Below are 15909 nucleotides of genomic sequence, written 5' to 3'. Positions count from 1 at the left end.
GGAGAGCAACGATATGCACCAAAAAATAAAGAAGTGTAACGATAATATGACAGGACGACTGGAAGCACTCTGGAATGACCGACAAGGACTCAATCAAATCAACGGGTTGAGGTGTGCAATGGGTGTAGATCAGTGGTCAGACTATGATAGTGCTCGGTAGGCGCTAGTCTATCGGCCGTAACGTGATCTGAAGGTGGAGTTCGCCGTTTACAAGCAGCGGTGAGTCTTCCGTCAGCAAATCGTTGATCTCTACTTTTCGGTCGATGTCCAGTTCACTTGAATACCTTAAATACGGTCATAACCAACTACATACAGCTCTAAAGAGTGCTCTGAAATTGTGCCTACCTTGTCTTCGTGAAGTTCTTCTTACTAGACCACGACCTCAATACTCGCTTCTCGTCTACTATGGACAGCATATATTCGATCGATCTAAAATAACACTTGTTTTTTGCGAGCATGGGAAATCCTGAAATGTAGTATCCGAGTCGGCTCACCTCGGCTGATCAATGTCCTCCGAGATAAGGTAGGCCTTGAGTACATCGTCTACCGCATTGGAATAAGAGGATCCACCCAATTTCAGCGTCCATTGCCATGTTTGCAAGGGGAAAGTGCAAGAGCGAGTTCGTATCTGAAACAGTGGACGAATTACTACAATGGGTTTCTCTCTCACTACAGCTGCTGCTAGGATAATTTTCAAAAAACGAAGGAATATTAACTAGGAACAGAAATGAAAGGATAAAGGAAAATGTTGATCTCCATTGAAAGAGAAACACTTTGCACGAATTTGCACATGTTTATCTAATCCCGTGACTATGAAAAAAAAACAAGATTTAAATTTTTATGGCAAACTCGATCAGGGATGAGCAGAGTTTGCGCTCAAGAGTCAAAGAAATCCATCACTCCGGAGGGCTCAGATATTCCAATTTCGGTGTTCGAATCCTCGACATCCATCACCGCTCATCCCTGACTCAGATGCCATGTATACTGTTATTTGGAGCTGATGTCGTTTGCGTCCCACCACCTGAGTTTATACGAGACCTTGCAAATAAATGGCCACATCGAAAAGGAATCGACTTAAACACGAAAGAGAAAGACGAAAGAGAAGAAACGATAAATTTTGTATCCTCGCTCATGGCGATCAATAGGGTGAGCGATTTCAGTCGTTTTTTAGAACTCTCTTCTTCAGCACTTGTTTTCAAAATATCCCTTTTTAAATAACCGGATATTCTTTACGTTAATGTTTTAATCGATTTTCAGAGGTCGAGTCATTTTTCGCCAATTTTTTAAAGGGAATTCTTCCGTTTACAAACATTTCTGCTGCCATTAAATAACTACATATGAAGGTGTAATTAGGTTGTAGCTCTTAACTGGAGCTCAATAAAGCCGCTAACACTCAAAACAGAACCATTGCTACTAGTATTGTTTAGATAAAATAAATCTAGTATTAGCCTAGTACCTAAAATTCGCTCACCTGGAAAGAATGGTCCACACCCCGTTGATAAAGCTGTTCATTTGAGATCGAAATCCGTTTGTCCCATCGCGTATCTGTGTAGTTCCGAAGCAGGAATTGTGTTGTTGAAAATTCCCTTAAAAAAATGAGTTTGCACCACGAAAACTTTCCCAAAACCACTATCAAATGTAGAAGCTGAATATATCACAGAGTCCGGAAGGAAGAACAAATGTGGGCTTTAATTTTTTTCGGAACAAATCAATACCACATTTAGAAAAGCGATTATTTTGATATAGTTTCACGTGTCACGTAAGAAATATGAGATATGCCAACGATCCGAATTCAGTGCAACGGGGTGGATTTGATTTGAAATGAAGTAGTTATTGTCGCGGAATGCACGTGTTTTTTAAAGTTTGACAGTAATTTTGTTGTTTTTGGTCGAAGTTTCCGTAATTTTCAGACAGTTTTTTGGGGAGCGTGTCGGATAATCCTGCTTGGAGAGAGAAGAGTTACACAAACATGTGTGCTCACATGAAAGCACATGCGTGAAAGTGAAGCTCAACGCTTGCTGCTTCATCTGTTCCATCTGTTGCTGTTGCCATGTTTCATCTGTTTAAATGCAACTTGTGCATAGTCGAGTTAAAAACTTAGGATGTATGACGCATTTACAAAGACGGATGTAGCAGAGTAGTAAGAGGACCCGCTGCAGCTCCATGATCAATTGTTCGAAACCACGACATCCCTACCAAACCTTAGGATCCCTCAGGTCGCTATACTGCAGCCAGACTTGCCTGGGAGGATAAAAACACTAAGTTGGTAAATCTCCTGCACCACGCAATTCATTATACAGACCCATACTGTGTTCGGTAACCCCAAGCGATCCTGAATGAAAGGAGAACGCGTGTGATTTGCGGTGAAAGTGTAAAAAAGTTGAGGAAATCGATTATTAGTGGAGGATTTTGTCTACAAAGTAGGCATATCATAGCACATGCTGAGCACTATCGATGACTTCCAGGAGCCAAATTCCAGCCGATTCTATACGATACAAAAGAAGAAACAGGAGGAACTCAATCATTGCCTGAGGCACTTCCTAACGCCTTTCTCTCCTCACTCCCTCCCTCTCACTGCATCAGTGTTGAACATGTAGCTCTGTTCTCTTGTTTAAAGACATCACTCCACGAATCTGGAGCGGTGCGGTTTTCAGGTGGGTTACGCCTGTACGGGGTCGTAAATTGTGGGGAAGAGGGTGATTCCGTCCATTTCTTCCTAATTGTCGTAAAAAACGGCCCGGAAGATGCGGCACAGGGGTGGCGCGTTCCAACCAAACTCGTTATGGAAGGTAGCGCCCCGGAACGCTCCAAGCCGCATCTTCCGGGCTGTTTTTTTACGGCGATTAGGAAGAAATTGGCGGGAAATCTCACCCGCTTCTGCAATCTACGATCCTGCATGGTCTTTGAATATCAGAAATCCATACCACGTCAGATTCGTGGGGTGATGCCTTTAAATGTTGACTCTCTAACTTTATCACCAACACTTACTCAAAATTTCCACCGTGTAATGTATTGTGCAAAAAAGTCGTCGACAGTGGCCCCTTATCAGGTTTAACGGGTCGGTTCAATTGCAGACGTCGGAGGTCCTCCTGATCTCTGAGTATTCGTGGGAATTCGCTTCGGACGGACAATTTTGTGCCTTATATAATAGTAGATGGTGCATCTGCACAATTCATGCATTAATACATCGATATCGATTGAAATTCATCTGACACACCACGCGGGTAACTAACTCCTTTTAAGAGATTTTCACTTTTTTAAAACTCAGCCATAGGTAATCCAATACCGACGCTTATTCAGAAAGGCTTTCCAAAGCGAATTATAGTCGGGTCAAAACAGCGTGAAGCACGGCGCAGTTGCGTAAGCGGCTGCGCTAAAAGCGATGCGATGGAGAGAGCGTTTGGAATCGAGGTGATACGCTACCTAACTGCTACGCTCCACCGCACCGCTTCGAGCGCAACCGCTTACGCAACTGCGCCGTGCTTCACGTCGTTTTGAGCCTACTATAAGAAGACGTCTACCTCTGAATGATTGGAGACATTTATCAGTACCTGTCTTCCAAAATATTTCTACTCTGCACAAGTTCCTTTGATTTGCAATTAACCGCAGTCAACTACTTTTCAAGATTCGATCTCCCTAGTGGAGCAAAAGTGCCTAATTTAAAGGCATCACCCCACGAATCTGAGCTGGTACGGATTTCAGGTGGAGTATTCGTATACGGAATCGTAGATTAAGGAGAGGGGGTGATTCCGTCCATTTCTCGCTAATCGCCGTAAAAAACGGTCCGGAAGATACGGATTCGAGCGTTCCGGCGCGCTATTTTCTACGAGTTCGATTGGAGCGCGCCAGCCTTATGCACGCGCCGCATCTTCCACACCGTTTTTTACGCCAATTAGCGAGAAATGGACGGAATAATCCACCTCTCCATAATCTACGGTCCCGTTTACGAATACTCCACCTGAAATCTGTACCACCTCAGATTCGTGGGGTGATGCCTTTAACAGACAGATACACTTCTTTTTTTTTACTATGTCCCTGTCAGAAGTGTGTTCACAGCTGTAGCGGAACTTTGCACTCTTCAACTTCTGGTCCATTAATGACGCTGTATGCTGAAAGTATTGACAGAAGTCTATCGGGTGGGAATTGTGTAAATTTGTAATGGAGTGCACTTTTCCTTCAATGTTCACTTTACAGTAGTTCTAGTATTAATGGAGCAAAAATACCCTAATGTACATCTACCTTGTACGCGTAAAGACTTTGAAGAAAGAGAAGAATAACGAAGAAGAAGAACGAAGAAGAGAAAAGAAAGAATAATGAATAATGAATTAAAGAATAATGCACCCCGTAATTAGCACTTTAGCATCGTCAAGTCACGTTATTTACGAAGATAAACACAGCACTCTCCGATGAATGAGGCAATCTGCTTCTCCTTACTGTTATTTCCTATTTTTTGAAAAAGTTTCCCGAGCTGAAACTGACCTACAGCTTCATAAATTAGCATTATCCGTACAGTATTGTGACATTAAATGGTCGTTTTCCGTTGAAGGGAACGGAGCGCAACAGTAGAACAAGTGCTTCACATCTTATCAAAACTCTTCTTAACTAGCGTGCTCTATTTCGAGCCGAAAAAACCCTCAAAATTAGCGAAAACTATAAGATTGGACTAAAATTTGATTTTTGATTGCATGAGGATGTCAGTGTGAGATTCAGCTCTTTACAAAATGGATGCAAAAATGAACTCTTGAAAATCAGTAGTTTTACATCGAATATATATATATATATATATATATATATATATATATATTGAATGCTACGGTGGAATTACAGCCGGATTTCTTCGTAATTGGGCTGAAGCTGACAAACTGTCTCTTGTATGTTTCCGTTAGTAATCGAGGAGTTCTAAACAAAAATCGAACACTTGAAGAAGTCTCGTACATTGAGAGAAAATGAGAAGGTAGGGTATTTCGTTATTTCTTCACATTTTTGTTGCTCCGTATTGTCTACCGTAATCTCTGATTGTTTCTGTGATATTCGAGGAAATGGAGGTTGGCATCTGTTTTTCTGACAAAGGAAATGTATCCGAGGATCAGAATTAAACTTGGAGATTCTTAACGGAAAGCAAATACATGTGCCATAGACTTACTTGCAATTAACTCGACTACAAAGCGGAAGTGCTTGGAACTTGTAGGCTAGGAGTATCTGTGGATGAAAGAGTTTTGGGTAGCTTTCTGCAAACTGAGAGCGCTCCACGTGAGTAAGTTCATCGGCAGTCATGAAAGGAAATCTGAAAAAGACCCAATCAGCTTTCCATGAAAAAAAAATCCGACCATCCACCACATCCAAAACCATCGTTGCCTCGAAATTTTTTGAGAAGTTGAAACTGGACTGAACTGAATTTCTGGAAGTAACATTTGAGCTTTCTTAACTAATCCAAAATCAGTAAGTAAGCGTTGCTGAATGTATTTCAAAGACGGTTTAATTTCAAAGAGGCCAGGAAACTTCACGGGTTGTTTTGATTGATTTCAATCTTTACAACCCGGAAAATGGAAATAATCTGGAAAATTTTCACTTCCTTGAATAAAACTGATTTAACAAAAGAGGTCAAATTTTTCTCAATGAGATCAAATTCGTAAATTGCGTAAATTATCTTGCAAAATTCTTCATAAGTATGTAAGTAGTAAGAGAAAAAAAAACAATTTAATTCCTTGAATTACTCGTAGTAGTAAATGTATTTTTGATAGAACAAAATCTATTTAATAGATTTACCGTATATACGGCAGTAACGAAGAGAGGAGAGGACTGGCAGTCGTGCCTCGGCGTTCAGGATGGTTCGGTGCTTGTAGCCATCGTACGACCGCTTCCCAAAGGCGATATTCATCTGAATTCGTCGAGTATTGATGACAAATTATGGAAGGACGGATACGGGGCCAGGCACGTGTTTGATGTCCGTCTATTTGAACTCTACCACAGTCTAGTGCGTTTGATATCACTTTAAAATTCTCGAGGTTTATAACTTTGGCGGCCTAGAAATTGACTTTCAGGACCATTCGAGCGTCCCACAGACTGATTTTTTCCTACAGATGCAAATCTGGTGCCAATTTGCAGACCAAAGGCTTAATTGACCAGGTGTGGTTTCGAATCCTCCAGCTATAGCGAAGCAATGAGGGGTTTTTACCGCTACACTACATTTATCTATCTATTTATTTATGTACATTTAATTATCTCGATTAGGAATTCTAGCTAGTGGATGAGCGAAAGGGGAGCATATTCTCTATTATCTGGCTCTTTTTTGTTCTGTTATTTTGTGAAAAAAGCAGGAAGAAAGCATGTTGACATAGCCTAGTTACTGAGGAATGCAATTTAAAGGCAGCATACCGTGAGTCTGACGTGGTGAGGAATTTCTCGGGAGAAGCTAGAGAAGGAGTTATAGATTGCAAGATAGTTCCGCTCACCTTTCCCCAATCGTTGTACAAAAACAACGTGGGAACCGCATAGGTTCCTACGATGTACGTTAGAACGCGCCTCTATTCACACGTTCGCTCCCTCTACACCCTATTCACTGGTCTTACATGAAAAGATTGGTGTGGAAGACTCATTAAGCTTCGACCGCTCGCACGTGGATGCGGCGCGTGCGCAAGGGTGGTGCGTTGTCAGTGATATCGCTGTGGAAAACGGCGTCTTCCATGCTGTTTTTTAAGGACGATTAGAAATAGATGAGCGCAAATACTCCGGATCCGCAATCTACATTCCCATCTCTGCCTTTTGCCGCGAATACCGCCACCACGCCAGATTCGCAGTATGCCGCCTTTGAAACAGCGGTAGCGCAGCGTAGTGAAATGATGTTTTCCAGTTACGTTTCGTTATTCGGCTCAGCTTTTCCTTTGAGTAATTTTCACTTATGAGCTGAGATCTAGTATCCTGACTCAGACGATGTGCAGCAGCCCACCGTGTGGGTTGCTAGAGATATGGTGCAATCAGCAAGAACAGATTTTGCCGTGAAGTATACTGAGTGGTTCTACCCAAGCATCGAAGCGGAACTATCAACAGAAAAAAGTAGTAAACATGATCAGGGTCTGTTAGAAACAATAGTTTCCGAAAGAAGAGATTATTCGCGACCATTCAGAGTATAGTATGAGTCAGTACTGCAAAATTCGACTAATATTGAAGTGATTTTCCTACATTTCCCTTATCAGTTGAATCAATTCAACTATAATTGTTCTGAGTAGGTTCTTTCGAAGAACTACTGGATTCCTATAGAGATATCGTTTGTCAAGGTAACAATACGAATTTGACAGAAACTGAACCTCTACTATGTAAATTTACAAGATAGCATCGCGAAGTGTATGTCAGGACGATAATCATCCAGAATTTCGAGCTTCCAGAAAGACAATGTTGTTCGAGTGTTCACTCGCTCCTTAGTGCATCTCTCTTGAACTGTCATTCGTTCACCTGTTGTTGTTGTTACCAAAGAATTACAAAAAACAACTTACTTGCAACAACAAGCTGATTGCATTTGAGGATTTCAATCATTTGATCTCTATCCAATGCGAGCCAACTTTTCTCCCATTCCTCAGTGATGAGCAGTTCAAAATCCCTTGCTATTGCTTGAATACACGCACGGATGAGTAGCTGAAACGCTAAGTCCGGTAATGAAAAGAGTATTGCGAAAAAAACAGCCAGTGTTTCAAACGATGACCTGATGGTACGCTTTAGTAGCATACGAGAACCATATGCTGAACACATCCTTCAACGTCAGATTTGGAAGGATCTCAGATATGGCAAAATCGATGCAAACCTAAGAATGAAAATATCGTGATGATTCGAAAAAAACTCTACAATTAAACAACAAAACAACAAGATACAATGTCTTTGGGGTTGCTCAATCATTTTCGAATGAGCCAACGCATTCGGCATCAATTCAGAATCGCAGAGGATTTTTAGTGCGCATGGAGCCAACGTAATGACTTGCGACGACGAAGCAATGTATGAAGTCAGGGACAGTCTCTTAACAGATAAGTCTGTTTGTAATTTCTTGATCTCGAAAGGATGGGAGCGTTGGCCTGGCCGGAGAATTCTCACCAACCCTTACCCTGTTACCCTTGCGCTGCATCCGAGCATATGTTAAAATTGATATTGTATAACTATAACTATTCATTAAAGTGAAGGATAAGGATAGTGTCTGGCGTTAATCAATCCGCTTGGGATGCGCCCCCACGTTCGCTTCAATTCAGAATCGTTTGAGGTTTACGAACGTGTAACTGGCCTACACAATGACTTGCGGTGGCCAGCCCATGTGTCAATCCAGTGCTTTTTGTCCTCCCAGACAAGTCTGGTACCAATTTATCGATCGCGGAGAGATGAGAGGCTTGGTGAGCACTAGGGCGGATTCGAACCTCCGATCGATTGTACAAGAAGCGGAACCTCTAACCGCTACACTACACCCACCCTTGTTCCTATTTATTAGTGAAAGAAATCGAACGGAGAGATGTATAATCGTGCAACTATTTATTGATTACTTGGTTATCAAGATTACCCACACTTTCTAAAGGAACAACACCAACAATGGTCTTCACACCTAAAACAAGCCCATCCTATTTGATTTTTGGTTTTCCAAACGGAAATCTCGCAATTTTTGTAATCCGACTTGAGCTCTTGTCTCAAATCACCTACAACATCACTTTTTCATCCCTGTTAGTATATGAGTTGCATACCATACTATATTCTGCGAGCATCATCTAGAGGAGTTTGAGTCTGGATCAAAAACAGCACACCACAAAATTGACGATGTTGGGATCTATCCAGGAATAGATTGTGTTCAGGGTGTAATTCACGAATAAGCGCCATTATGTTCAGTTTTTTTCTAATTGTCCTCAAAAACGGTGACCTTGGCGGTCGGGTTTTGCTACCAGACACCTAGTAACGCCCCATATCTGCGAGTGCAGAGGCAGTGCCCGGCAGCGAATGCGAGAGACAGCGTCAGTGGGCCTTTGTTTGCTCGTTTGCAGGTGTGGCGCATACGCATATGGTCGCGGACTTGACACGTTATTAGGTGTATCGTGGGAAGATTTCAACGCCGAACCTTTTCCACGCCCTTTCTCAGGAAAATTTTGTGAAACTGAGCGTGATTCCGGTTATACCCGTGACCAGCGCCTCCGACCATATCTTTTCGTGAAGAGATCCCAACAAGGTCAGTTTCTTAGCATGCTGGATTTAACCCTTTGTACTCCGTTGTCGCCGTAGTGTGACATCAAAAATATGTGCTTTAAATTCGCCAATGTCGCCGTAGCGGCCAGACGCTTGTTTTCGTTCAGCACTTCAGCGAGAAAAAAAATAAAATTCGTTCCTTCCTGCAGTATTCTGTTCTGCATTTTCACTTTTTCACTTCTTTCTCTTTACCTCACGTATTACGGAAAGGAAAGAAGAGAGACTGTGTTGTATGTTCAAGCAGACAAGAAAAGGAAAAACGATGCGACGCTAGCCAGTTTTGTGGTAGTTATCCTGGGAAGACTGGAATGCGTGTGGGTGGCTGCTTCCAAAAATATCATACTTTGAAAAATTTCAAAATGTCTACAATATTTTAGTTTTTAATCCAATTTTAATTTTTTAAATCTTTCATCACTATTTTTTGGACTAAACTTCTACTTGAGTTCCGTTGGACTGCAAAAAAAAGTAATCATGGTATATAATAACGAGCTTAGTCCGTGTGTGTGTGTGTTTGTCTGTGTGTCAGGAAATTCGAAAAAGGGGGTGCGACGGGTCCATCCGGCGTCGGATTGGTGCGCCGGCGCCAGATACCTATAGAAGGAGGTGCGACGGGTCCACCGGCGGCAGATACCTATAGAAGGAGGTGCGACGGGTCCACCGGCGGCAGATTGGTGCGCCGGCGCCAGATTGCTATAATATCGGGTGCGACGGGTCCACCGGCGTCGGTGGACCCGGCCATTGGTGCGCAATAACTTAGTGTGAATGATGAAAAAGATAAATGGTTGGAGCCGTTTCATAGCCGTGAGCACTGGGCGCTTTTCTCTTCACCCCTGTGACTCCTCCGCGTGCCTATTTCCTTCTTTGTTCGCCTCAAGTTTGTAGTATGCCGTTCTCAGAAAGTGGAAACACGCATGCAAACGGTTGGTGAAACAGAAGCAAGATGTTTATGTGATCAGACGTGGAATATTATCTTTATCAGTAGGATGATGTCTTTCACGTCATTTTATGTTAAAACATCATTCTGTGATAACCTTTGGGAGAAATCAGGATGAACACCCATACTTCGAGTAATGCTTTAAAATTGTATCTATGCTATTCTGGCATCGAAGGAGTGTTTGTAGCTGATGGTCGAATATTCTCCAAATGTAGAATTCACACGTTTAGAAGGAAGACTCCGTAATCTTTCGCCTTAATTTATAATATAAAGAAGAGAAGGAAAGCGTTGTTAAAAAACACAAATCTAATTTTACAGAAAATACCACTACTATTAACTTTTATTGATCAGTCAAGGGGAGCGAAGCTAAAGCCACCGAAAGACTGGTAAGTAAATAAGTTATGAGTAATTAGTCTTCCTTCGATTTAAAGAGACATTTAAATATATCTTTTTACTTTGTTACAGAAATGAATCATAAATTTACGAATTCGAGGATATCATGCTATCGAAAAGACAATTTTCATCTCGCCGACAGGCGTCAATAATTTCCGTTCTTCAAACGTGAAGTCAGCGTAGGCGTGTGGAGGGTCCTCGAGAATTTTTTTGTTCCTTTAGAGCAAAGAGTAAAGCTTTACGTGACGACAGGAAACGAGGGGAGGAAGCACCAGGGTCACAAAAACTCGGGGAGGGACGAATCCAATCGATTCTTTCTCGACGGAAAAAATCGACGCACAAGCTGGAAACTCACCTTCTTCAAGCTAATCACGTTGTATTTGTCAGCAAGTATTAGTATTGGGAGGCAATTGTCCTGATGGAGCACTACGTGATTACAGTAGAGAAACCGAAGAAACGCTGGAAACACTTTCTGACAAGGCGCATCTTCGACCATCTCGAGATCCTGAACGTGCGAAAATCTTTGGAAGTCCAATATAGGTGCCATAATCAACAGACCATTTACTACTGTTTCAGGATTCACTATATCAATATGAATATGTGGAGTAACGGAGCGGTGAGGACGTGGGAAAACTGGATGAAATTCGACTATTTATGGCGGGTTTGAAATGGAACATTGACCGATGAAAAGTGCAAATTTCGAAATACATCTCTATCTCACTTTAGAAGGTTTCTACTTGCGTTCCGTTGAACAGCAAAAAAAAATAATTCGTCAGTTCTCAAATATAAGGCTTTATGTTAAAAAGCTTATATTAGCTAGTCAATATAAACACACATACGTTAAAGTAGGGAAGTGGGAATGAAGAATTTTTATTTAGGAAAAATGTAGAATACATCTAAAAGCTTCAATTCATCTTACTATTTTTTTCGTTCAGAGAAATAGACAATTTTTTGTTTTATTCAAAAATCTGAAGGCGGGATTCGGAGGGAATTTATGATTTTAAGTTCTCCGTAGAGGTAAATAGTTTTCAGGGCGTTCAACTCGGAAGCAAGCCAAAACGCGGAACGCTTCCTGCAAGCCCAAGACTCTTACAAATACTGACATAAATGGTTGCTTCGTAGGGCAAGTAGATCAGCACTGGAGTGATTCGCTAACGCTCAAATACAATGCCGTACAACACAGTACAACCTTATTCACACACAAATATAATGACGTGAAAACGCCTACAATAAACTTCAGAATTCGGGAAGGAGTGTAACGATCCCTTCATCAGGGAAATCAAAGAGCCTGGGGCTTCTGATCTAATCGAATTAAAATCCAGACGATTCTACCGCGGAGGAAACATCAGAAGACAATAAGATAGCAGTGGCATCGATTATACATAGTATCGTAGGTAGATTTTGATTACAACTTTGCTTTAAGACAGCATAAAAGACAATTTCCGATGTTGGATTACTCCAGGTGTATTTTTTGGTGGAGATTACGAAAGATGATAAGGATCTGGCTCGATTCTCCCACAGAACACACTTATGGTTGCTTCATGTCTTTTTCGTGCAACAAACAACGGAACTTCTAACGAGTGGTAGAACGCAGGCAATCAGTCGCGCATCCTCTTCTGATGGTGCGAGCGCAGCTTGTGCTGCTAATTTTCAGATACCAGCTGGATGGGGGAAGATGGGACGACGTTAGAGTTGTCGGGGTCCTATCGAGTAATGAGTTGCATCGTTGAAAAGAAAACGCACAGGTGTGATACATGCATTTTTTTTTTGGATTTGACTGGAAGGGGGAACTGAAAGTGAGCCCTCGTACACCCGTTAACTACACCCTCACCGCTATCCATTGGCGCGGAGATCCCAACAAGGAGAATTTCGTTGCCTTTATATGGTTCAACCTCGCTCACAAAGAATACAGGATAGTTGAAAGCGTGACGTTGATCAGTCAATCTGGCTCAGCATGGATGGGTGCTTATAAATCCCTGTGCAACCCAAACAATAATCCACAGTGTCAGCTGATGTGTCAAATCAGTCCTTTTGTAATGTCAGACAAATCTGGTAACAATCTGTCGGCCTCTGAAAGGTATAAGGCTTGGATGCCTCCACAGCATCGACTGTGATTTCGCAGCCGAACCTCTCCCCCATTGCGCCAGAACCCGTAAAGTTTATTTTTGCGCGTATTTAAACAGGTATGTTGCAAAAAAAGGTAGTTTAAGGTAGTTTTTCAACAGGACGATTTTTTCGGCTATCTACGAAGACAATGCGCATATTTACGTAGTTATAAAAATCAAATAGTCAAGAATCTAAGAATATTTATGTAACCTAGAAATGCACTCCAATTCGAATAATTTTATCGGAACATTTAGTAAACATCTGAAGACCGAACTAAATATTTATTGAGCACCGAGAGGAATGTTATTATTTGGATTTATTAATTTTTAATATTAATATTGATAATATTTTAACATTAATATTAGTAGTTTTAATATTAACATTACTATTATTATTTTGAAATTATTTTATTTAATATTTGGATTTCTATGAGGAGATAATTTGGAACTTCGCTCGTCCCTGCTCTGTTCCCTGCTATTCACATGCATATAATGAGTAAGTAACACATGCACACCTTTTTTTCGCCATTCCATCTTTGACTGAGCATTCGGTCGAACACTTCGCTGTTCTTGGCCAAAATGAGGCGGTGAGCTGCGAAACTGGAAGGGAAACAATTGAAAAAATGAAACAGATAAACTGTGAGGAAATGAAGATATAGAATTGACCTCCATTACATTAAGCTACATATAAATGCTGTTCCCATGCCTTACACATCACCATCAGAGGGATTCCCGACAATCTTCCCTTTGCAAGGATATTGCCGGTGCTTTTCTGCAATTGCTTGCTATTTTTTCCACTTGCAGCTGATTTCCTACGTTTACGGGCGTCGTCACTGGCTAGTAATACAGCGATCGCGAAGCAGCAACTGATCTTACCGCGTAAAACTTCTGCTCCACGTCTGGAGTAATCCTCGGTCATTTTCATCCGCATCTTATTCACTGGTCAAATGAAATGATATCCCCCCTCCCTCTCACGCATTCTATAGTCGGATGAAAGCGGCGCGGTTCAGCGAGCACTTAACCTCCTAAGTGGCGCGCGCCTGAACAAAAAGTGCACTCCATGACGGATATACACGGCGTTAGCGCTTAGGAGATTAAAATCGAAAGGGAACCTTCCTAGCATCGCTCTGCAGTTCGACACGGTTCCCACCTCTTTGCCCAGGCTTTAGCGCGGCCGTTTCGAGCGCAGCCGCTTGCGCAACTGCACTGAGCTTCATGTCGTCTTGACCCGAATATAGTAATAGCATGGGTTCAGGTTTCAACCTTCACTCACTACCTACTCCTCCAATCCGAGAATATTCTGGATATTTTTTTTTTCGCGAAGATAGCAGTGGTGTTAGTAGAGACTGAACAAAGTGCACTCAGCACCTACTCCCTTCGTCGGGTCCCGCCACTAAAGAAATCAGGAATGGAAACGAGGCAGCTGATCAGCAGAGGAATTACGTTGCCCGAAATTTCTCTCATCTCAATCGAAGCGCAATAAAGGATGCACATAAAAACATGCGCGTTCCTTCCAGAACATTTTTTAGAGTTGACGACAGCGAAGACGTAATATTTCCCATTAATTTAACGTCAGAGAAAACATTCATTTTTCTCATTCCTATGGTCACAGTGAACAGGAAGTGGGCGACTAATTGTTCCCGCTCTAACAATTGGAAGAAAGTTCAACTGGGAAGAGTAAACATTGAGGTAACGGAACACCACAATAGAGGTTTTTCTTTTTTCTGAACAACAGCATAAAGAAAAAACATTAAACGAAGAAAAATCCAAAAAGAATGATTTAAGATGATATGCTGCCTCTGCGAAAACTCATCGAAGAGGTTGTGTTCCGAATGAAACGTGCGGGAACGTGTTGCTGGGTGAACATTTACCCGAATGAAATGATCTGTTGCCAATCCCATTACAACTACGCTAGTTCTAGGGAAATTAGAGGAATCAAGTTCACATACAGGAGTGCTGGATCTTTCCCTGATGCGACGCATCATCTCATCGTTAACGTTCCACATCACGTGACATTTTCACACACACAGAGCAAAAGGATCTGCTTCTCAGCTAATTTCGTTGGTGAAATGATTCCAAAACACATCCTCATGAAGTTAATGGAATTTTCCAGCAATCGCCATCCAGATAAAGAGTTATTAGAAGATAGTATAGATAAAGGTTAGTAAGAATATATAAAAATTTAGATATAATTTTTTTATAATTTTTTTTTCATAAATTTAAATTTAAATATAAATTTCATACTTCCATTCAGAGTTACCCACTTAACTCTTCCCGCAAATTTCAAATTTCTCTCCTTTTCTTTTCTCAGTTTTCATTCACAGAAGCAGATTGTCACTTCTCTTTTCTTAGGTGTATTGCTATTGAAAAAAATATAAGATAAAGAAATATGAGCACAGAAATCTATAGAATTTCAACTGATCTCAGAACGAAGGGTAAAAAGTCGAAAAAAAAACTCACGTATCGTCTCCTACAATGATGTTAACGTCGCTAAGATGAGCATTATTATAGTACTTGGCGAAATCATTCAGCGCATCTCGATCGTCGGCAAAGCAGTCCATGCCTGAATACGTTGGGTCAGTCCCACTTCACTGAGTATTCAACCCATTTCAAGCCCACATGCCTATATCCCAACACACACACGTCAATCTTAATCGAATCGGCTATGAAGCCGAAATCGAATCATCTACAGGTGTGCGGCATGCACTTCAAAACAAGACGTTTTGTTACCCGATGGCTCGTCGGGTGCGATGATGAGTCGATTCGGTACGTCACGAAGCTTCATCGCAACCATATCAGCAATTGTTGCTGCTGCGTTGAGATCCACTTGGTCTACAGTATCGTAGTCAATTTCATGCGACATATCGTCGGATCAGAGAGTGTGGAACAATTGACGAACGCAGTGTGAGTGAATCAATGCTTTGGCGATATGTTGTGCGGTCGGCGGCCTCCGGCTTCAGAGAGGCATTGTGTTGTACTGGCAAAATCAGCAAAAAATCAGCGCGCACATTCACAGCGCGCTAAATAATGAAGACAAGCAGAGGAGATGACGAAGAAACTCGGACAGATCTCGTGGTGAACGAGCTGATTTTACGTGTGAAAAGAAATACGCAAATCGAAAACACACGGGGCTCGTGTCATGACTGAACAATGTGCTTTGCCTTGTTATCGACACAATTGCGAAATTTCTCCTTTTTATAGATGTTGAGCAAAATTTCGATACAGAACGTGATCGATAAATATACTTCTGGATAATATTTGTCTCAAGGAAAT

General features: G+C 41.6%; 1 protein-coding gene across 1 annotated transcript; it reads right to left on the bottom strand.

The window, feature by feature from the left end:
• Positions 1 to 163: 163 nt before the first annotated feature.
• RB195_017702 (uncharacterized protein) lies at positions 164 to 15499 on the bottom strand (the record flags this gene model as incomplete). The annotated part of the gene is made up of 12 exons (XM_064184809.1): positions 164 to 284; positions 346 to 429; positions 495 to 628; positions 1472 to 1586; positions 5144 to 5284; positions 5767 to 5878; positions 7491 to 7629; positions 7697 to 7795; positions 10887 to 11036; positions 13152 to 13236; positions 15097 to 15199; positions 15367 to 15499. The coding sequence occupies 12 exons, from the start codon at positions 15497 to 15499 to the stop codon at positions 164 to 166; spliced, it is 1416 nt and encodes a 471-aa protein (XP_064040690.1).
• Between the last annotated feature and the right edge of the window lie 410 nt (positions 15500 to 15909).

This window comes from Necator americanus, chromosome II (assembly GCF_031761385.1).
Source record: "Necator americanus strain Aroian chromosome II, whole genome shotgun sequence".
NCBI classification, from domain to species: domain Eukaryota; kingdom Metazoa; phylum Nematoda; class Chromadorea; order Rhabditida; family Ancylostomatidae; genus Necator; species Necator americanus.
The sequence above is the reverse complement of the archived record's forward strand: the minus strand, read 5'-3'. Positions and strand labels throughout refer to the sequence as shown.